Source organism: Pseudophryne corroboree, chromosome 4, assembly GCF_028390025.1.
Source record: "Pseudophryne corroboree isolate aPseCor3 chromosome 4, aPseCor3.hap2, whole genome shotgun sequence".
In the NCBI taxonomy this organism is placed as follows: domain Eukaryota; kingdom Metazoa; phylum Chordata; class Amphibia; order Anura; family Myobatrachidae; genus Pseudophryne; species Pseudophryne corroboree.
Window position 1 is genome coordinate 821,316,246 of NC_086447.1, and position 24,377 is coordinate 821,340,622.

Genomic DNA, 24,377 nt, shown 5'->3' on the forward strand with positions numbered 1-24,377 from the left:
TGCAAACTCACAGTGGTTCGGTATAGTGCTTTCTCCCCAAAAGCAGCTTGCACTCAGTCAAAACTCTCCTACTGTCACAGACCACTCTTGTAGAAGAACATGGCTCTCCAGTGGCCTCTGTTGAGCTCCAAAATGAGTTTGGGAAGGAAGTGAACATACTGACTTCTTTGTGTTAGAGATTACAGTTCACAACCAGACAACCCAATTAGGTCTACTCCATGGTGTATTTCTTGCCTCTGGAGGCTGGCAGCACCCCCTCTAGAGACTTGCCACACCCCTAAGTATTGGCCCCTATCACTACAGTCCCCTGGTGTGCCCTTCATGCCCCAGCCTGACACTGCACTCTACACTATACTATGCTACTCTACACTAAACTACAGTATACTACACTACAGAGAGCAAAATAAATAAAAAAATATATTTATGTTGCATTAATTTTTGGTCTTTTTTCTGTCTGTAGATGACTAGCTGGGCAAATCTGGTCCATCAGCTTAATGAGACTACACATCTCAAGTGGCCCAATTTTAACTATTAGCAATCTAAAGGGTCGCGCGCCACCATCAGTGACAATTATAGAACAAGCAGTGTAGTCAGCGTTAGAACACTGCATTGCTGGACCCTAATGCATTATTCGGGTAGAGCCCGGACTTGAAGTCTGTCCTTCCGGTATACCCCCTTTAGCTCTTTGGAGCATGTGTGGGAGCCTACCCCAACTGTGGCATTATTACACTTAATATGAGCAGATAGTAGGCTCAAAAGGTGTCAAAACTAAACTAACACCCCCTTCATCCAGGTTCTGTAGCTGCTGCATTAGTTGATCCACTGAATGTTTTAATATTAGCTGGCACGCCTGTTACAAACACAGAGGCAGGCTGGCTACTGCCGCCACCTTCCACTACACCAGCGGTGGCCAACCAGCAGCTCTCGAGCCGCATGCAGCTCTTTCTATCTCCGCATGCGGCTCGTAAGCTCCTGCGCTGCCTCCCGTTGCACTAATCTGCAGTGCCCGGCGCCGGCCCGTGAGCCAATCAGAGCTCGCGGACCGGCAGCCAATCAGGAGTCTTAGTTGCCAGTCCACGAACTCTGATTGGCTCACGAACCGGCGCCTAATTAGAGAGAATCAATGCCACTGGAGAGTGGAGACTGAGGGGCAGGAGATGCGCACGCTGTGCTCTCCTCCCCTCACAAGCAGCAGACTGAGCAAAGCAGCGCGGCGGTGAGCAGCACTTGGGGGGCGCAGTGTGAGGACATGTGTATCTTACACTGGGGGCATATCTGGCACTGGGGGGACGTGTATCTGACACTGGAGGACATGTGTTTCTGGCACTGGGGGCATATCTGGCACTGGGGGGATGTGTAGCTGGCAGTGGGGGCATATCTGGAAATGGGGAGATGTGTAGCTGACAGTGGGGGCATATTTGGCACTGGGGGGACATGTGTATGTGGCACTGTGGGCATATTTGGCACTGTGGGCATATCTGGCACTGGGCGGACATGTGTATCTGGCACTGGGGGTATATATGGCATTGGGGGACATATCTGGCACACATGTGCATCTTACACTGGGGGCATATCTGGCACTGGGGAGATGTGTTTCTGGCAGTGGGGGCATATCTGGCACTATGGGGACATATACAGTATGTATCTGGAGGAATATATGTATCTGGCACTGTGGGGACATATATGTATCTGGCACTGTGGGGATATATATGTATCTGGCACTGTGGGGGCATATGTGTATTTGGCACTGTGGAAGCACCCATTTTTTGGTGTTTTTATATGTACAGTATGTGGCACTGTACAGGGGCTTTATTTGTATGTGGCACTGTACAACATGACTAAAAATGGGGTTATGACACAAGGTCATACTCCTACAAACGTCAAACCAAAAGGTGTGAACATAAAAATGGGGTGTGGCTTTGTGACAACTATGCCACGTCCCCATTTTTGCTTGCGCGCCTTAGGCGCGCGCATGATATGGCTCTTACCCTTGACTACAGATCTTTTCTGGCTCTTTGCCACTGACTGGTTGGCCACCCCTGCACTACACAGCTCTGCTGAAGCCGCGGCCGCACTGACAAATTTATAATAAAGTATCTTTGGGATAATTTACACCAGGCCTAATTTTTTTTTATTCATTTTTTTTTTTAAACATTTAAGATGGCGCCATTACTTATGGGCCAGTGCTCTGGACTTGCCCCCCAGGCTAAAAGTTGCCAGCCCCTGTACAAACAGTATATGAAAGTATGCAAAAATATTAAGTTCATCAGACAATGATTTCTCTCCATGTTTTGTTGCATATTGATAGACAAGTAAAATTGATTTGTTTGCTTAAAACTTTGTACTGGTTTCTTGGTGTTTTTATACATAAGTAAATGTATTTCGAAGGTGGTCATTGATGGCCTTTGTGTGCAGTCAGTTCTCAACATCGCTTACAGACTACAGTTATTCCAAAAGGCCGCTTGGTCTTGGGATGTTCAATTTGGCTTTCTATTAGGGGCAGGGGTACTATGCCTTGTTGAGTGATAAAGTGGAGAGTGATAAATGACCATCCAACAGCTCCTGTAATTTTTCAAACACAGTCAGTAAAATGGCAGTTAGTACTTTATCACTCTCCAAGGCTTAGTACATCTCATGTCTATTGTGTGGACAAACAAGACAACTAGGACTTTTGAGTTGCCCTGTGGCTGGCATAGGTTCTGTGGTGTGCTATAAACAGGGGTTAAAGGGAGCCGAAACAGGGCGGAACTGTGTTCCGTCAGTTCCACTTGGAGACGGAGCGCACCTAACCCGATGTGCGCCCAGCAACGCAGGGAGAAACCGGAGGCAGGAGCTCACTACTTCCGGCTCTGTCAGTGCACGGTATGGGAGAGACATCATGACGTCTTTCCCACAGTGCCGAGGAGTGGACGTCAGGAGGACTGCAGCGGTCGGATGCGGGAGCAGGGCTCAGTGAGTATGGTTTGTTGTTTTTTGTTGTTTTTTTTTTATGTGTGAGTGCTTCTACTGGGGGCAAACTGCTGGTGGCAAACTATAAGGGGGCAAAGTACAAGGGGGCTAACTACTGGGAGCAAGCTACTGGGTGCAAGCTACAAGGGGGCAAACTACTGGGAGCAAACTACAAGAGGGGTAACTACTGAGGGCAAGCTGCTGGGGGCATAACTACAGGGGCTAAACTACTGGGTGCATTAATACTTGGGGGCAAAACTAGAAGGGGGCAAACTTCAGGGGGGCATCACTACTGGGGGCTAAACCACAAGGTTGCCAAACTACTGGGGGCTAAACAATTGGGGGCATAACTACAGGGCTAAACTACTGGGGGCATAACTACAGGGGCTAAACTACTGGGGGCATTACTACTTGGGGGCTAAACTACTGGGGGCATTACTAACAGGGGCTAACTACTGGGGAAAACTACATGTGGGCTAAACTACAGGGGTCAAACTACTGGGGGCATTACTACTGGAGGGCTGAACTACTGGGGGCATAACTGCAGGGGCTAAACTACAGGGGGCATTACCACTGGTGGCTAAACTACAGGGGGGGCTAAACTACATGGGGGTTAAACTACTGGGGGCATTACCACTGGGAGGCTAAACTAAAGGGGGGGTAAACTACTGGGGTCATAACTGCAGGGACATTATCACTTGGGGCCAAACTACTGGGGGCATTACTAAAGGCGACATTACTACTGGGGGCATTAGTACACAGGCGCATTACCATTAAGGGCATTACTAATGGGGGCACTACTAATGAGGGAATTATAAAGAGGGCACTTCATAAGGGGCATCACTCCTGGGGACATAAGGGGCACTACTACTGGGGGCATTGCATAAGGGGCACCACTACATTGGGCTCTATATAAGAGGAACTACCACTGTGGGCACTATGAGTACAGTGGACATTGCATAAGGAGCACTACTACTGTGGGCATTGTATAAGGGGCACTACTGCTGTGGGCAGTATGTGTATTATGGGGTGATACTACTGTGGGCATTATGTGTATTAGGGGTGATACTACTGTAGGCATTATTACTATTGTGTGACCATGCCCCTTTTTTAGACCATGCCCCTTTATTATTTAGCATGTGGCTACCTTCTGCTTTAAGATTGATTTTTCTGTACTAGTTAATACTAGTAATAGGATGTCGGGTCACCACAGTCTGTTCCCAGTTCTGCCCAGCCCCTGCCCGCTTTCTATCTGCTGCTCTGTCCTCCCCCCACTACTCTGTTATGCCTTCCTTGCTTGGTTCCACCCTCTCCCATACTTACCCTGTTTCCAGGCAGCTGGGTGGGTCCTCCTCTCCCTAGTTTCAATATCTGGTCTTTAGGTCAACCACACTTAGGTCAACAGCCATTAGGTCAACCACTATTGGTCGACATGCTTTAGGTCGACATGGCCTTTAGGTCTACATGGTCAGTAGGTCGACATGGCAAAGGTCGACACATGAAAAGGCTGACATTTCACAATTTTTTTATTTTTTCAACTTTTTCATATTTTTACGATTCACGTGGACAACGATTGGGAATAGTAACCTGTGCTGAGCGCAGCGAGGCACCTAGCCTGAAGCATGGCGAGCTAAGCGAGCCATGCGAGGGGATACGGTGCACTAATTGGGGTTCTTGGTTACTTTATGAAGAAAGCGACACCCAAAACATAAAAAAACTCATGTTGACCTTTTTCCATGTTGACCTTTTCCATGTCGACATGATGACCTATTTCAGGTGTCAACCTAGTCACTGTCGACCAATAGTGGTTGATCTAATGACTGTTGACCTAGTTAGGGGCGACACAATGAACCACACCCCTCCCTAGCAGTTGGAGCTGTTGGGTTACGCACCCGCCTCCCATTGAACATGAGATTTGGAGATGGGACAGATCTTAGAGAATTATTATATAAATGTCTATGGCGGTTATTCAGAGATGGACGCAGATCACTGCATACGCAGCAAGATCTGCGTCCATCTACTCACGTGCTGGGGCCGCCCAGCACAGGGTGGACACATCAAACTAAGGTTGGCCCCTGGCAGCGCAGCCTTGCTGTGCAGTCAGGCGGTCCGCCGCCATTTTTTAAAAAGGAACGGCTGCGTGTGACGTCATGCAGCTGCCACAAAAATGCTCCCGGCATGCCCCGTTTGGCTCGCCACACCCCGCCCCCATCGCCGCCTCACCGCCCCATGACTGCTCTCCACTGTCAATCACATTGCAGCTGCATCATTCTGGAATGCTGCAGACTCAATGTTTGATGCGTCCACCCTGTGGATGCTATGTGTGTGCAGTTTGCCGATTTGCGCTGCGGAACACAGCAGCGGTCAGGTCTGAATAAGGCCCTATGTGCTGAAATAGAGAACATGATTAAAGATAATCTATCAGCAGAAAACCATGATTAGGGTGGAAATGTATTAAATCTTCTTAACAGTGGAGAAGTGGACAAATGGGAAGTTGACCATATGAACCAATCAGCTTCTACTGTTGCTAGCATTTATCAAGTACAGTCTATTAGATGCTAGCTAGAACATGATTGGGTGCTGGTGGGAATTTTTCTAACTCTCTCTTCTTTAGAAGGTTTGACACATCTCCCTCTAAATCACTAATAATTTACATGTTCTGTACTCATATAATTAGAAAAAAATTGTTGAAACTGTTCCTCTAGATCACAGGTTCTCAAACTCGGTCCTCAGGACCCCACACAGTGCATGTTTTGCAGTTCTCCTCACAGAATCGCAAGTGAAATAATTAGCTCCACCTGTGGACCTTTTAAAATGTGTCAGTGAGTAATTAATACACCTGTGCACTTGCTGGTTACCTGCAAAACATGCACTGTGTGGGGTCCTGAGGACCGAGTTTGAGAACCACTGCTCTAGATTTTAGCCAAAGAAATTGAATCACATTTGTAAATGCATCCAGCTCAGTCCATAGTGATAGTGTCCACAAGGCTGTAGTATTACGGGAAGATCTCCTGTGCTCCCAATCTGCCGTAAAGCAAATCTCTCACTAAGGGCGTGATGCTGAGCCATATCCAAACCGCACACAATGTTAACGTTATTTAGCACCTATTTGTGACTGTGCATATGCATACATTTTCTGAAAACCCCTATGTCGCATGCGTCACAAAAGCGCTGCTGTGACTGGTACAGGGGTTATCAGAAAGGTGGTAGAAAAGTGATGGCCGTTCCTGGGTAGTGACTAGGAGGGTGGTTACTAGTGATTGGGAAGTGGTTACTTGTAACTGGGAGCTAGCTACTAGTGACTGGGAGCCAGGTGGCTACTTATGACTTAGAGGTAGCTACTAGCGACTGGAGGTGGCTACTAGTGACTGGGAAGTGGCTACTAGTGACTGGGAGGTGGCTATATGAAATTGGGAGGTGGTTAATAATGACTGGGAAGTGGCTACTAGTGACTGGGAGGTGGCTATTAGAAATTGGGAGGTGGTTAATAATGACTGGGAAGTGGCTACTAGTGACTGGGAAGTGGCTACTAGTGACTGGGAGGTGGCTACTAGTGACTAGGAAGTGGCTACTAGTGACCGGGAAGTGGCTACTAGTGACTGGGAGGTGGCTACTAGAAATTGGGAGGTGGTTAATAATGACTGGGAAGTGGCTACTAGTGACTGGGAAGTGGCTACTAGTGACTGGGAGGTGGCTACTAGTGACTAGGAAGTGGCTACTAGTGACCGGGAAGTGGCTACTAGTGACTGGGAGGTGGCTACTAGTGCATGCTAAACTGGTACATTCAGTGGGCATATTATGGAAGTGATACTGGTGTGTCATTGTTTGCTTTCCCAGATGTACAGCGGCAGACATAGACGCTGCTGCGTGCGACTGAGAATCAGGCAGGTATGAAATGTACGCAGGTATACTTAGGCTTCAGTGTCTATCTCATTGCCATAGTTTATTTGGTCTCTTACTGTTTTTTTGTGATTCACAGATATAAAAATGAATATGAGTATCAATTGCTTCTGAAAGACAATCTTGACGGACTGAACAAGGTAAGATGGTGACACGTGAGCTTTTGTGTTGGCCATAAAATGGCTGCAAGTCTGGAGCAAAGCGTGTTCTAATATATTGTTTCACTTATGTATTGTATATGTCTTGATGAACCAGAATTGAAATGGTTACTGGGTATTTCCTCACGCATTATAATGTTCTACAATTAAAAGCATGACAACAAAAACTTGTATGTAATTCACTACATCATATGGATTCCTAGCTTAATTTTGCTGCCTGGTCCTGAGATGGTTTTAAGACTGGTAAAATAGTCCTGAAGAGTCTAGATGTATTGTTTACATACAGTATAGTGGGCCTAATTCAGGTTGGATCGCAGTGTGCGATCCAACCGTAATTATTGAGAAAAAGATGTGGGTGCATGCACAGCGCCCATCCTGCGCCCGCATTTTCTGGGGGGGGCGGAGAAAATGCAATCGCCTCTGCCTGTCAATCAGGCAGAGGCGGTCGCGGTACCGGGGTGGGGGGATGGGCAACACTTAATTTCCAGGGAGGAGACGGAGCGCTGCGGTGGCGGAGCCGAACAAACGAAGAGCGGTGCGGCAAGAATGGGGGCGTGTTGTAAGTGTGATCGTGGCGGCTGCATGAAGTCACACGCAGCTGCCGCGATTGGGAAGATGACGGGCGAGTCTCCTGCGGGCGCTGGTAGGAGGCCTCCTCTATTTCTGCTAACAAGCAGAAATTGCAATGCGATTGCAATATCTGCTTGTTGAAGGGGGGGAGGTGGCTGGTAGCATGCTTGGCGGTCTTGCCCTGCGATGGGCGGCCCCCAGCAGAATTTGCAATCCTTACTGAATTACGCCCAGTATGGGCGTGCAAAAGAGAAAGACGTCAGAACTCTGCTTGTACAAAATTTAATTACAGGATATATTAAAATCATTTATATATTACTGTCACGGAATATGCATCTCACGGCAAGCATAAGTGCCCAGGGAAAGAAGGGGATAAACATTACTGTGACCAGTATAGGTAAAATTTCACAACATAACATTATTATAAAAAAAAACAGATTCCACAAGAGAGTAAACTGTCACAATTTGGGAAATAGCGCCACCTACTGTCCTACCAGTGCATTTATTCGAGTACACAATCTATGGGTTTAATCCAATTAAGTTGCACCTGCACGCTAGGGGGTGAGTTGCCGCTGCAATGGCATACACAGACGCCGGCATTGACACTTACCCACCTTGCGGAAATATCTTGCCCTAGATTTGTGGATTTTTGTACACCGCCCTTTGGTCTTGGCAGTACAGTAAGTGTGGTATATACTGTAGCTGCACTTACTTGTTAGGGCCATACCTCCCAACATGACCCTCTCCATGAGGGACACAATGCTCTGCTTCTGGACTTCCCTCTTAAGTTATAATTGCCATCACCTGAGCTGAAACACCTTTCTTATCCATTAGCCTGTTCAACACAGATGCCGGCAATCATGAAAAAAGAGAAAATCCAGGAGCAGAGCATTTTGTCCCTCCTGGAGAGGGTCATGTTGGGAGGTATGGTTAGGGCAAGAACATCACAACAAATACAGTAGGATATAGCCCTATAGATGTGAACATGTTCATATGCAGTAAGACAAGTAAGACACTATGGGGATAATTCTGAGATGGGAACAAAGAAAAAAAGTAATTTAGCACCTGGAACAAATGATGAGGCACTGCAAGGGGTGCAAATACATTATTTATTTTTCATGCAGGATAAATACTGGCTGCTTTTGCATGTAGCCCACAAAGGCTGAACAGATAAATTTACACTACAATTTAGATCTGCGTTTGGACTCGCCCTTAGCAAATGTAACTCTCTTTGCACATGTTACATATGTCCCACCACCAGTGCAGCATATTTTTGCCCAGGTGCAGCTACTGTACTTGTGTCCCTGTATATAATCTTTCATTCTTATGTGAAAACTATATTCATCTGTATTTATCCAGCAAGTGCGATTTGCAAATGCAGATTATTTGTTCTTGCTGTTGAAAAAACTGGGTGCAGGATTAATTGTGCCATTCGGACGAAGGCGAAGAAGCATTCTATCACATGGAACAGCTGCATGTGCCACATGATCTTACAATGGCTCCGTGTCATATTTCACTTTGGCATTTCACTGCTCTCATTGTGTCCTGAACTGTATAACTAATTGTACCAATGAGACCAGGGCTCGGATCATTGTATCCGCTCACTTATATTTCATAGCTGTACGACTGGCACCAAGATACAGTATCTGTTGCTAATAAATCAATAAAAAAATTCCATTAAGGGCAACAAATTAAATGTTAAAGAGGAAAATCAAAGAAAAAAAAAAGTTAATAGTGTTGATATTAAATTTACTAAGCTTTTCATCAGGACTGCCGGGGCAGAATGACTGTTTGCTTCATCCCTACCAATGTCAGAGTACACAGGAGAGAGTGAGGGGATGGTGATTAGTGTTGGATTGGGGTGTTAAGGGCCCATCGGGGGTATGCAGTGGCTGGGGAGCATGTGTAGAGTCTTGGCTAAACATTAGGGTATGGTTTGGGCCCCTTGATAACGGAAGCAGTCAGGAATATTCCGAATATTGTCAGAATATTGACTCAGGAATACTGACCCTATTCTGATTGCCGACACCGGCATCTAAAATGGGTGCACCATCCCGGCACTGGAATACCACCAGCCGGGATACCACTCGAGGACAGACCATGGCGCACCACAGATAAGGGGGGGGGGTTATGGTTAGGATTAGGCTATGGTGGTACTGTTAGGTTTAGGCAACGGGTACAATGGGGTTAGGTTTAGGCACCTCCGAGGGGTGGATGGGGTTAGGCACCAAGGTGTAAGGTTAGGGTTAGGCTGTAGGTAGGGAGCGTTAGGATTAGGGGATTGGGGAGAGGGGAGAATGCCCCTTACTCACCCTTGTCAGCTTCTTCCACATCGGGATCCCAGCGTCGGTATTTCGAGCGTCGGGATCCCATGCACCGGGATCTCATACTGATCCCCATGATCTCCTATATATTAGCCCAAGTCTGTGACTCTGTGCCTGCCCGTAACGCTGGGCGGAGTCACAGATGTGGGCTAAGCTACTGATGTCACACACCCTTCTCCCCCCAGACCCGCGCCGAAGATGTGAGGGCGGGAGGCGACGCTCTGTCTGAAGCCAAGCACCTGTCACTCCCGCTCCCCGCCTGAGCCCCGGCGCCTCTCTCTTGCCGTCTGCCCAGTGAGGAGAGAGGCAACCCTCCGTCCGGACCTCCAGGTACAGCGGGAAAGATGTGCCTGGCGCCCTGGGGGGGAGATGTGCCTGCCGAGGGGGAAGGTCTGCCTGGCGGGGGGGACATGTGCCTCGCGGGGGAGATGTGCGGCTCACGCGGCAGCGGGGACAGCGCACACTGCTGTGCTCCCCAGCTGCCGAGGGAGGTGTGCCTGGCGTGGGGGACACACATGTGCCTGGCTGGGGGGTGGGGATATACTGTACATGTGCCTGGCTGGGGGGGAGATGTGCCTGGCTGGGGGGGGGGGACATGTGCCTGGCTGGGGGGGCGGAGGAAATGTGAGGCAGAGCGCCTCACGCGGGAGCAGGGACACCCCACAGTTACCCTGACACTGCGCCTGGGTGGCCTGCGGACCTGCTGCTGCTAATGGACAACCATCCCCAGCGCCTCCTTACCCCCTACCCCACCTGTGGCACCCCCACTCTCGCCCATCCACCACCTTCCACCATCCGCTGCACCACCACCCCACCCCCACATTCCGCGCCTCCAGACCCCCCAGCCTCTACAGACACCCTTCCCCATCCACCGTCAACCCCCGCAGCCGCACATCCCCCACACGCAACGCCTCCTCACCCCATACCGCACCCCATACCGCACCTGCAGCACACCCGCAGCCACCCATCCACCACCCGCACTGCCCTCGGACCCTTTCACCATCCCCCGTACCTGCCACTCCCCCACACGCAGCGCCTCCAGACCCTCTACACCACCCATGCACCCCACTCCGCTGCCCCTCCCTCATCCACAGAACATCCCATCCGCACACCCCCATCCGCAGGAGACCCACAACATCTACAGACATCCTCCCCCATCCGCAGTCATTCCCCGCAACCAACCCCACCCGCACCACCTCCTGACCTCCTATCCCACTGCACCCACCCCTCAACCACCCGCAGTGCCTCCAGACCCCCTCCCCCATCTGCCACACTCCCGCACCTGCTCCTCCCCCACATGCATCGCTTCTGGACCCCCTACCCCACCCTCAGCACACTCACCCCTTCCCCACCCGCACCACCTTCTGACAGCCTGCCCCACTGCACCCGCCCCTCCACCACCCGCAGCACCTCCCAACCCCATGTGCTGCACCTGCCCCTCCCCCACACACGGCGCACTCGCCCCTTCCCCACAGCAGCGCCTCTAGGAACCCCCTCCCCCATCCGCCAGATCCCCGTACCTGCCCCTCCCCTACCCGCCGCACCTGCCCATTCACCACCTGTAGCGCCTTTGGACTCTTCCACCTTCCGCCGCACCACCACCCCTCCCTCACATGCGGACCCTCCAGACCCCCTACACCAGCCACGGCCCCCACTGCCCTGCCCCTCCCTCAACCACAGACCCTCCCAACCACAGACCCCCCATCCACCCCCCCTCCACAGCCTCTACAGACACCCTCCCCCATCCACTGTCAACCCCCGCAACCGCCCCTCCCTCACCCGCAGCACATCCTGACCCCCTATCCCACCCGCTGCCCCACTGCACCCGCCCCTCAACCACCTGTACCGCCTCTGGACCCCCTCCCCCATCTGCTGCACCCCCGCACCTGCCCCTCCCCAATGCACATCTCTTCCGGAACCCCCTACCCCACCAGCAGCGCACTCACCCCTTCCCCACCTGCAGCCCCTCCGGAACCCCCTCACCCAGCCCCCAGAACCCCGTACCTGCCCCTCCCCTACCCGCGGCACCCCCCACCCTCCCCCACCCATACCGCCTCTGGATCCCACTCCCCCGCACATCCCCACCCGCAGCGCCTAACGACCCCATCCGCTTTCCCCCCCGCACCCGCTGCATTCTGTACAGTGTGCCCTGCAGGCGCTGTTCACACCGTCGCAAGGGCCTACGCCCCTTCACCATCCAACGCCCCTTCACCATCCAACGCCCTTTAATTGTGCAATATCGAACCGCTCACAAAACTAGGAATGCAGGTAATACTTCATATAATACATATATTGAACGGCGTACAGGGGTTAAGGGGGCGTAGCCCCTTACGACGGTGTTAAGAGCGCCCATAGGGCGCGATGAAGCACCTAGTAAATATATATATAGTAAATACTGCTAGCGCATACATGATAATGTACCAGATTAATAACAGCAATACAAATTAAATTATCAACTGTCCGATCAAAATTATGTATTTCTATTATTTTGCTGTTTCTGACATGAGGGATACTCAACCCTCAGGAAATCAATAGAAAAGAAAAAGGTATTTGTCACAGCGCACTAGAATAAAATCTAATCAATTTTTATTTTCAATTAAAGCACAGATCAACACTAACACACATTCCACCTCAGGAAAATGTTCTCTACCTTATACAAGCTGTTACAATGTTGTGATACATCATGATGGAAACAATGTGTCTCAGAAATTGTAACAATAAAGAAGATACAGTGAATTCAGGTACATCTCTTGAGACTTGCCTCCCGCATCTATTTAGCTGATTAAGGGGGATATGTACTAAGCAGTGATAAAAGTGGAGAAGTGAACCAGTGGAGAAGTTGCCCATGGCAACCAACCACTCGGTATACTTTTACATTATGCAAATTATAAATGTTATGTCAATGCTGATTGGTTGCCATGGGCAAATTCTCCACTGGCTCACTTCTCCACTTTTATCACTGCTTAGTACATCTCCCCCTTAGTCAAATAGAGCTCCCTTGTTTTAGGCTACCGTTTTTAAAATACATTTTTTTCTGGATGTATTCACAGATCAAATTGTATATCCACCATGAAATTAAATTGCTGAGTCTGTGGAGAAGTACACCGAGGGCTGCATGTGTACTGCAATCTCACTGGAGCTGCTGGATCACACGCAGCCCTCAGTAGGGTGGCCAATCCAGGGATCAGGATTGGTGGGATCCTGGGATTTAGGCCTAAAAATGTCAGGAATTCAATCCCGGGATTGGAGCTTCCAATCACAGGGATTTCGGGATTAGAAAGCACCCTTCTATTTTCAATGCTGGGCAGCATTGAGCGTCCTCAGGAGGCTCAGACGATGCCCAGCTCCCTCCTCCCCGCTCCCCCTGCCCCATGCTGTGTGCACTGCGCAGAGTGACGTGAAGTCAGAGGTCTGACACCAGGCGTCCGCACTGCAAGGACCGCACCTCGCCACTTGCATCCCAGAGGATGGTGAGTAGTTCTGTGGGCCGGGCGTGTCCGGGAATGGGGAGGCACTGAAGATTTTAATTTTAAAATCTTCAACTCAATCCCGAGTATCCCGGAATTGATCATTTTCAATCCCAATACCCGGGATTGAGAAAAAGAGCCGGAGATTGGCCTCCCTAGCCCTCAGTGTACTTCTCCACACACTCAGCAAGAAATATCACCGCACTTCCTGGGTTTCCTTCCTCAATCCCCCAAAAATATACTGACCCAGAACAAGGTATGGAGGCAATGTAATACGCATGCGCATGTGGGAAGCCGCGGGCGCTTAAAAAGTTGACGGTAGCGGCATACTATATCGCTTCTGAAGAAGCCGCTGATATCTGCGGAAGGCAGAGAAACGCGTCACGTTTTAAACCTTGGATCCACACTACATCAGGACACCTGATTGCCAGCTCCAAGCGAGTAACCGCCGGAGATGACTGCATAAAAAGGAAGAGATGACAGCACAAAAAGGAACAAGCTTTTTTTCATATACTGCCAGAGTCAATTTCATTGTCATGGTGGATATATAATTTGATCTGTGAATACATCCAGAAAAAAATATCTTAAAAACAGCAGCCTAAAGGTGTGTACACACGGTGAGATTTCGGCTATGCCCGATTCTCACTATGCGATATGTACTGTGGTCGGTATCGCAAGCCTAGATGACTGTGCTTGCGATACTGGCTATGTGCAATTTTGGCTAAATGTCAATTTTGACTATACTTTTATACTAGATAGTCAAAATTGACTTGCCTGCACAGTCTATCTAGGCTTGCGCTACTGACCTCGCAGGACAATGCATCGGTATCGCATCGGGCTCGCAAGGTGACTTTCACCTTGCGATCACTGGCGTGCGCAGCACATTTTATTAGGGGGTGCACCGTCGGAGGGATGTGTCTAGCACCACCTTTTGGGCGTGTCTAGCACCATCTATTGATGGTCAACGCATATAAAATATCCACCTTTGTACCAATCCTAATAAAGCAGATACATTGTCAGATGTTGCGTTGTGCACCAAAGAAACACCCCTGATGGCACTCACTGCAATTACAGTGCTCCTCCTCAGCCTGGTCTGGCTCCCCCTCTCTTTCTCCTGCAAGCTGCAGCAGCTTACTTACAAGTCAGTCACTCACTGACACTGACAGTCGCAGACTAGTATTGCCGCTGCTGGAAAAACAAGTGATGTGTCAATGTTGAGGCCGACTGCCTGCCAGTATTGAATTTGTCTTCCTAAGAGGAACCCTGGCTGCATGCTGCTCCTCATCAGTAGCTGGCGTTGGCATAGCATAGAAGGAGAGAAGTGTGTATGTGGCGGGTGTGACGGGTGGGCATGCGAGCAGCATGACGTAATAACGTCACATCACACTGTTTTTGTACATGGAGGTGGAGCTGGGAATTTGAAAGCCGATGTCAGTGGCACCCTTGATTAACCCAGGCTTCCGATCGGTAATGCAGTCCTGACAGGGTGCAGCGCAGAGGGGACAGTAATCAGCCTGCTCGGCGATCGCTGCATCAGGCATGTAAGATCGGGGTGCCAGACATTAGGGGGTGCCTGTGCACACCAGTAACCCCCCCTGAGCACACCTATGCTTGCGATCTGCACTAACTTTCCGTGCAATTTTGACTATATAGTCAAAATCGCAAGTAAAAATCTCACCGTTTGTACACACCATAAAACAAGGGAGCTCTAACTGACTAAATTTCAGCTGAATAGCTGAGGGAGGCAAGTCTAAAGAGATGTGCTTGAATTCATTGTACCTTCTTTAGTGTTACAACTTCTGAGACACATTGTTTGTTTCCATCATGATGTATCACAATATTTTAACTTTGTAACAGCTTGTATAAGGAAGAGAACATTTTATTGATTTTTTTATAAAGGTGGAATGTGTGTAATGGGCCCTACACACTGGCCGATACCAGTGAAAGATATAAACGATCTCGTTCATTAATGAATAAGATACCGTTCATATCTTTCAGTGTGTAGGCACCAGTGATGAATGATGCGCGGCCCCACGCTCATTCATTGCTGGTGCCGGCTCGTTTAAATATGCAGGCCAATATGGACAATCTCGTCCATTGTAGCATGCAGTGCTATGGAGCCGGGTGATGGGGGGAGTGAAGAAACTTCCCTCCCCTCCCCCGCCGTTGGGTCGCCCGTCTGCCATATCGGCCGTCGGGCAGCTCGGCGGCTGGTCGCTATGTGTGTAGGGCCCTTAAGGGCTAAAACACACGAGCCGGCATTTGCCGGACGGGAAAAAGCCAGATGGCTTTTTCCTGTGCCGGCATTGTAATGAACAGTGTGAGGCTACAGGTCCTTTCACACTGCACAGCCCCGGCCCAGCTGCCGGGTTGCAGCCGGAAGTATCCACTGGAAGGTCCAGCTGCCGGGCCGGTGCCGGGCCATCTTTGCAGCCAGTGAACCGTGTGTGTGAAGGGGAGCTTTCACACACAACGGTTTTTTTCTCAAGCCGTGTCTAATGCTGCGCATGCGCACAGCATCACAGACACGGCTCAAAGCCGTGCTGTGTGAGAGACTCTGCCGGTTTCTCCCAGATGGCAAAAATCCGGACAAAGTTTGTCCGGCTTTTTGCCATCCGGGAGAAACTGGCCAGTGTGTTACAGCCCTTAGTGTTGATCTGTGTTTTAATTGAAAATAAAAATGTATTATATTTTATTCTAGTGCGCTGTGACAAATACCTTTTGTCTTTTCTAATAACAGCAATGCACTATAGGAAATAAATACAGTCCTGCATAGTATAATGTAACATATGTACAGGATAATTCAGGTGCACAGTCTGGAACCTGGTCCCTAGAGAAGGGGGCGGGCCTCCAGGTTTCCCCTGACCCTAGTGGTGATAGAGACAATAGGAAAGGAAAAGGAGAGGTGGGGTGAGTTGTGAAAGTGTTGGGTGAGAGAAGAGCGTGAGGTGGAGAGTAAGTGTGTGTGTAGGGGGGGGGGGTAGAGACAAGAAAAGAGATAGAGAGAAAGAGGGGGGCAGAGGAAGAGATAAAACATAAATAATTAAAGGCTATGCAATGCCTGTGATTACAGCTAATGTTTAATATTCTGAAAAATGACAGTCAACTGAGTACTTATCAGGACCACACGCTCCAGGATGGAAGAAAACATATCCAAAGTAGAGGGTGTGTTTTACACTGATAACTATGATTCTTAGAAGGTACTCCTCTAAAACCCAAACTTGAAAAGAACTAGAAGTCAATGCGGTGACTGACACCCAGAGAAGAGCTGGAAACCGCTGGTTTTAATTCCAGTATCCACTCCTTGACCCCCTGATCCACATGTATAAGCAATAGTCCCAAATGATCACAAATAATAAAATCACCATGCATGTCTTGAATAGTATCAGCTGAAAGATTTCAAATGCAGCTTGACAACAAATCGTTAAAGCATATGTCCTCCTCTTTCTGTGAAAACATGTGTCTCCCTTGCCCTATATACTTGGCAACAGTTAGGGGTTGGAGAGACACAAATAGAAGAAAATAAATAGTGCAGTAGTCCTTTTAAAATCAGATATTTAATACACAATTACAATAGTATGAAGATAAATAGTGCGGCTGAAATGATCCAGCTAGGGAAACAGCAACGATTCACAGAATTCTTCAGATTTCCTCTATGTCCACCTGAAGTGTATCTGTAAGAACATGTGCCTCTCCTTCCCTATACACTCAGCAGCATGAGTGGGTTAGAGAGACACAGAGGAAAAAATGGAACAGTGCAGTATTCTTTTAGACTCACAAATTTAATACATACATGCACTTACAATAAAATAATGGGGAACAAAAGCATGTTTAAAATACTACACTAAGGCAAGCAGCAACACTTCACAATATCCTTCACCTTCCCAGGTGGATAAAGGGAGCAATTGGGGGGCTAGGTTCTGGATATTCAGCTCACTATAAAGGATTGGATTGGAAGGAACATAGGTGGTCATTCCGAGTTGATCGCACGCAGCAACTTTTTGCTGCTCGTGCGATCAGAGGTGTAGCTAGGTGCCATGGTGCCCAGAGCAAGGGTATGTTTTGGCACCCCTTTCCCCTGTACTTAATTGGGGGCCTGGACAACATGTTATGGTATGTTACATTTGAATAGAAACAATATTTAAATTGGTGACAGGGTCAGTTCTAGACCTTGTAGAACTCTTTGCGAAAGTTTCATTTGGGTGCCCCCATATATAAAATATGAACAGTCAACTAACATATTGGGGCATGGATACATAATAGTACCAATTCACATCACACCACACAGTAGTGACTGTTATTGACATTGCACCATATACTAGAGCTGCTTATACATGTTATGCCACACAGTAGAAATGCTTATATACGTTACGCCAAAGAGTAGAGCTGAGTATACACATTACACCACAGTAGAGCCGCTTATACATGTTACACCACAGAAGAGCTGCTTATATATGTTACGCCACACAGTAGAGCTGCTTAAACACATTATGTCACATGCCACAGTAGAGCCCCTTATATACGTTACATCATGTTAAAGCCCCTTTTACATGTTATGCCATGGTAGAGCCCCTCATACACTTTACTCCACAGTAGAGCCACTATGGAAGTAGCTGTAGTCAATTATTTACTTTTTTAATTCAAATAAATTAAAACAGTATGTGTGCCTCGACTGACCTGACCTCACAACCCCCCAATCCCTTAATGAAAATAATGCCCCAAATGTGACCTTCCACAGACCTGATAATACCTCCAATCTGCCATTGAAAATAATGCCCCAAAACTGACCTGATAATCTCCCAATTTCTCAATGAAAATAATGTCCCAGAATTGCCTGAGGGGCAGAAAAGCACATGCTGGCTGTCAGTGCCTCTTGCTGTTGCCTCTGCCTGTCCCACTTGTTGTCCGTGGGATCAATATGGCCATTGACATGCCTGGTCAAATTACCAAAAAAAATCACCTCTTCGGTGTGGAATTATGTTAACAGAAATGCGGACAACAAGTGTCAAGCCGTGTGTTGCCTTTGTCAAGCTGTAATAAGTAGGGGTAAGGACGTTAACCACCTCGGAACATCCTCCCTTATACGTCACCTGGAGCGCATTCATCAGAAGTCATTGACAAGTTCAAAAACTTTGGGTGACAGCGGAAGCAGTTCACTGACAACTAAATCCCTTCCTCTTGTACCCAAGCTCCTGCAAACCACACCACCAACTCCCTCAGTGTCAATTTCCTCCTTAGACAGGAACGCCAATAGTCCTGCAGGCCATGTCATTGGCAAGTCTGACGAGTCCTCTCCTAACTGGGATTCCTCCGATGGATCCTTGAGTGTAATGCCTACTGCTGCTGGAGCTGCTGTTGTTGCTGCTGGGAGTCGATCGATCGTCAACCCAGAGGGGAAGTCGGAAGACCACTTGTACTACTTCCAGTAAGCAATTGACTGTCCAACAGTCCTTTGCGAGGAAGATGAAATATCACAGCAGTCATCCTGTTGCAAGCGGATAACTCAGGTCTTGGCAGCTGTGTTGGTGTTAGACGTGTGTCCGGTATCCACCGTTAATTCACAGGGAATTTCTTGAGGTAGTGTGTCCCCGGTACCAAATCCCATCTAGGTTCCACTTCTCTAGGCAGGCGATACCGAGTATGTACACAGACATCAGAAAAAGTCACCAATGTCCTAAAAAATGCAGTTGTACCCAATGTCCACTTAACCACGGACATGTGGACAAGTGGAGCAGGGCAGACTCAGGACTATATGACTGTGACAGCCCACTGGGTAGATGTATTGCCTCCCGCAGCAACAACAGCAGCAGCGGCACCAGTAGCAGCATCTCGCAAACGCCAACTCATTCCTCTGCAGGCTACGCTTTGTATCACCGCTTTCCATAAGAGGCACACAGCTGACAACCTCTTTCGGAAACTGAGGAACATCATCGCAGATTGGCTTACCCCAATTGGACTCTCCTGGGGATTTGTGACATCGGACAACGCCACCAATATTGTGCGTGCGTTACATGAGGGCAAATTCCAGCACGTCCCATGTTTTGCACAATCAATTAATTTGGTGGTGCAAAATTTTTGAAAAAATGACAGGGCGTGCAAGAGATGCTGTCGGTGGCCCGAAGAATTGCTGGCCACTTTCGGCATTCAGCCACCACGTGCCGAAGACTGGAGCACCAGCAAACACTCCTGAATCTGCCCCTCCATCAGCTGAAGCAAGAGGTGGTAACGAGGTGGAATTCAACCCTCTATATGCTTCAGAGGAGCAGCAAAAGGCCATTCAAGCCTATACATCTGCCTACGATATAGGCAACGGAGGGGGAATGCACCTGACTCAAGTGCAATGGAGAATGATTTCAACGTTGTGCAAGGTTCTGCAACCCTTTGAACTTGCCACACGTGAAGTCAGTTCAGACACTGCCAGCCTGAGTCAGGTCATTCACCTCATCAGGCTTTTGCAGAAGCAGCAGGAGAGATTGAAGGAGGAGCAAAGACAGAGCGATTCTGCTAGGCATGTGGGACTTGTGGATGGAGCCCTTAATTCGCTTAACCAGGATTCACGGGTGGTCAATCTGATGAAATCAGAGCACTACATTTTGGCCACCGTGCTCGATCCTAGGTTTAAAGCCTACGTTGTATCTCTCTGTCCAGCAGACACAAGTCTGCAGAGGTTCAAAGACCTGCTGGTGAGAAAATTGTCAAGCGGAACGTGATCCGTCAACAGCTCCTCCTTCACATTCTCCCACAACTGGGGCTGCGAGGAAAAGGATAAGAATTCCGAGCCCACCCGCTGGCAGTGATGCAGGGCAGTCAGGAGCGAATGCTGACATCTGGTCCGGCCTGAAGGACCTGCCAACGATTACTGACATGTCGTCTACTGTCACTGCATATGATTTTGTCACCATTGAAAGAATGGTGGAGGATTATATGAGTGACCGCATCCAAGTAGGCACGTCAGACAGTCCGTACATATACTGGCAGGAAAAAGAGGCAATTTGGAGGCCCTTGCACAAACTGGCGTTATTTTACCTAAGTTGCCCCCCCTCCAGTGTGTACTCCAAAAGAGTGTTTAGTGCAGCCGGTCACCTTGTCAGCGATCGGCGTACGAGGTTACTTCCACAAAATGTGGAGAAGATGATTATAATTCATTTTGATGAAAATCAATTGCTCCGTGGAGACATTCACCAGCAATTGCCTCCAGAAAGTACACAGGGACCTGTGATGGTGGATTCCAGTGGGGACGAATTAATACTATGTGAGGAAGGGGATGTACACAGTGAAAGGGGTGAGGAATCGGAAGAAAATTATGAGGTCGACATCTAGCCTCTGTAGAGCCAGTTTGAGCAAGGAGAGATTGATTGCTTCTTTTTTTGGTGGGGGCCCAAACCAACCAGTCATTTCAGCCACAGTCATGTGGCAGACCCTGTGGCTGAAATGATGGGTTTGTTAAAGTGTGCATGTCCTGTTTATACTAGAGATGAGCGCCTGAAATTTTTCGGGTTTTGTGTTTTGGTTTTGGGTTCGGTTCCGCGGCCGTGTTTTGGGTTCGAACGCGTTTTGGCAAAACCTCACCGAATTATTTTTGTCGGATTCGGGTGTGTTTTGGATTCTGGTGTTTTTTTCCAAAAACACTAAAAAACAGCTTAAATCATAGAATTTGGGGGTCATTTTGATCCCAAAGTATTATTAACCTCAAAAACCATAATTTACACTCATTTTCAGTCTATTCTGAATACCTCACACCTCACAATATTATTTTTAGTCCTAAAATTTGCACCGAGGTCGCTGTGTGAGTAAGATAAGCGACCCTAGTGGCCGACACAAACACCGGGCCCATCTAGGAGTGGCACTGCAGTGTCACGCAGGATGTCCCTTCCAAAAAACCCTCCCCAAACAGCACATGACGCAAAGAAAAAAAGAGGCGCAATGAGGTAGCTGTGTGAGTAAAATTAGCGACCCTAGTGGCCGACACAAACACCGGGCCCATCTAGGAGTGGCACTGCAGTGTCACGCAGGATGGCCCTTCCAAAAAACCCTCCCCAAACAGCACATGACGCAAAGAAAAAAAGAGGCGCAATGAGGTAGCTGACTGTGTGAGTAAGATTAGCGACCCTAGTGGCCGACACAAACACCGGGCCCATCTAGGAGTGGCACTGCAGTGTCACGCAGGATGGCCCTTCCAAAAAACCCTCCCCAAACAGCACATGACGCAAAGAAAAAAAGAGGCGCAATGAGGTAGCTGACTGTGTGAGTAAGATTAGCGACCCTAGTGGCCGACACAAACACCGGGCCCATCTAGGAGTGGCACTGCAGTGTCACGCAGGATGTCCCTTCCAAAAAACCCTCCCCAAACAGCACATGACGCAAAGAAAAAAAGAGGCGCAATGAGGTAGCTGTGTGAGTAAGATTAGCGACCCTAGTGGCCGACACAAACACCGGGCCCATCTAGGAGTGGCACTGCAGTGTCACGCAGGATGTCCCTTCCAAAAAACCCTCCCCAAACAGCACATGACGCAAAGAAAAAAAGAGGCGCAATGAGGTAGCTGACTGTGTGAGTAAGATTAGCGACACAAGTGGCCGACACAAACACCGGGCCCATTTAGGAGTGGCACTGCAGTGTCACGCAGGATGTCCCTTCCAAAAAACCCTCCCCAATCAGCACATGATGCAAAGAAAAAGAAAAGAAAAAAGAGGTGCAAGATGGAATTATCCTTGGGCCCTCCCACCCACCCTTATGTTGTATAAACAAAACAGGACATGCACACTTTAACCAACCCATCATTTCAGTGACAGGGTCTGCCACACGACTGTGACTGATATGACGGGTTGGTTTGGACCCCCCCAAAAAAAGAAGCAATTAATCTCTCCTTGCACAAACTGGCTCTACAGAGGCAAGATGTCCACCTCATCTTCACCCTCCGATATATCACCGTGTACATCCCCCTCCTCACAGATTATCAATTCGTCCCCACTGGAATCCACCATCTCAGCTCCCTGTGTACTTTGTGGAGGCAATTGCTGCTGGTCAATGTCTCCGCGGAGGAATTGATTATAATTCATTTTAATGAACATCATCTTCTCCACATTTTCTGGATGTAACCTCGTACGCCGATTGCTGACAAGGTGAGCGGCGGCACTAAACACTCTTTCGGAGTACACACTTGTGGGAGGGCAACTTAGGTAGAATAAAGCCAGTTTGTGCAAGGGCCTCCAAATTGCCTCTTTTTCCTGCCAGTATAAGTACGGACTGTGTGACGTGCCTACTTGGATGCGGTCACTCATATAATCCTCCACCATTCTATCAATGTTGAGAGAATCATATGCAGTGACAGTAGACGACATGTCCGTAATCGTTGTCAGGTCCTTCAGTCCGGACCAGATGTCAGCATCAGCAGTCGCTCCAGACTGCCCTGCATCACCGCCAGCGGGTGGGCTCGGAATTCTGAGCCTTTTCCTCGCACCCCCAGTTGCGGGAGAATGTGAAGGAGGAGATGTTGACAGGTCGCGTTCCGCTTGACTTGACAATTTTGTCACCAGCAGGTCTTTCAACCCCAGCAGACTTGTGTCTGCCGGAAAGAGAGATCCAAGGTAGGCTTTAAATCTAGGATCGAGCACGGTGGCCAAAATGTAGTGCTCTGATTTCAACAGATTGACCACCCGTGAATCCTTGTTAAGCGAATTAAGGGCTGCATCCACAAGTCCCACATGCCTAGCGGAATCGCTCCCTTTTAGCTCCTTCTTCAATGCCTCCAGCTTCTTCTGCAAAAGCCTGATGAGGGGAATGACCTGACTCAGGCTGGCAGTGTCTGAACTGACTTCACGTGTGGCAAGTTCAAAGGGCATCAGAACCTTGCACAACGTTGAAATCATTCTCCACTGCACTTGAGACAGGTGCATTCCATCTCCTATATCGTGCTCAATTGTATAGGCTTGAATGGCCTTTTGCTGCTCCTCCAACCTCTGAAGCATATAGAGGGTTGAATTCCACCTCGTTACCACTTCTTGCTTCAGATGATGGCAGGGCAGGTTCAGTAGTTTTTGGTGGTGCTCCAGTCTTCTGTACGTGGTGCCTGTACGCCGAAAGTGTCCCGCAATTTTTCTGGCCACCGACAGCATCTCTTGCACGCCCCTGTCGTTTTTTAAAAAATTCTGCACCACCAAATTCAAGGTATGTGCAAAACATGGGACGTGCTGGAATTTGCCCATATTTAATGCACACACAATATTGCTGGCGTTGTCCGATGCCACAAATCCACAGGAGAGTCCAATTGGGGTAAGCCATTCCGCGATGATCTTCCTCAGTTGCCGTAAGAGGTTTTCAGCTGTGTGCGTATTCTGGAAAGCGGTGATACAAAGCGTAGCCTGCCTAGGAAAGAGTTGGCGTTTGCGAGATGCTGCTACTGGTGCCGCCGCTGCTGTTCTTGCGGCGGGAGTCCATACATCTACCCAGTGGGCTGTCACAGTCATATAGTCCTGACCCTGCCCTGCTCCACTTGTCCACATGTCCGTGGTTAAGTGGACATTGGGTACAACTGCATTTTTTAGGAGACTGGTGAGTCTTTTTCTGACGTCCGTGTACATTCTCGGTATCGCCTGCCTAGAGAAGTGGAACCTAGATGGTATTTGGTAACGGGGGCACACTGCCTCAATAAATTGTCTAGTTCCCTGTGAACTAACGGCGGATACCGGACGCACGTCTAACACCAACATAGTTGTCAAGGACTCAGTTATCCGCTTTGCAGTAGGATGACTGCTGTGATATTTCATCTTCCTCGCAAAGGACTGTTGAACAGTCAATTGCTTACTGGAAGTAGTACAAGTGGGCTTACGACTTCCCCTCTGGGATGACCATCGACTCCCAGCGGCAACAACAGCAGCGCCAGCAGCAGTAGGCGTTACACGCAAGGATGCATCGGAGGAATCCCAGGCAGGAGAGGACTCGTCAGACTTGCCAGTGACATGGCCTGCAGGACTATTGGCATTCCTGGGGAAGGAGGAAATTGACACTGAGG

The 24,377-nt window shown here is 48.8% G+C and overlaps 1 protein-coding gene across 1 annotated transcript in view; it reads left to right on the top strand.

Moving 5' to 3' along the window:
• The window catches only part of BFSP1 (beaded filament structural protein 1), an 82,198-nt gene that overhangs the window by 4,345 nt on the left and 53,476 nt on the right, over window positions 1-24,377 (top strand). The window contains exon 2 of the mRNA XM_063919830.1: window positions 6,929-6,989. Within this exon, the coding sequence (XP_063775900.1) occupies window positions 6,929-6,989 (61 nt within the window). The remainder of the gene's footprint in view (window positions 1-6,928; window positions 6,990-24,377) is intronic.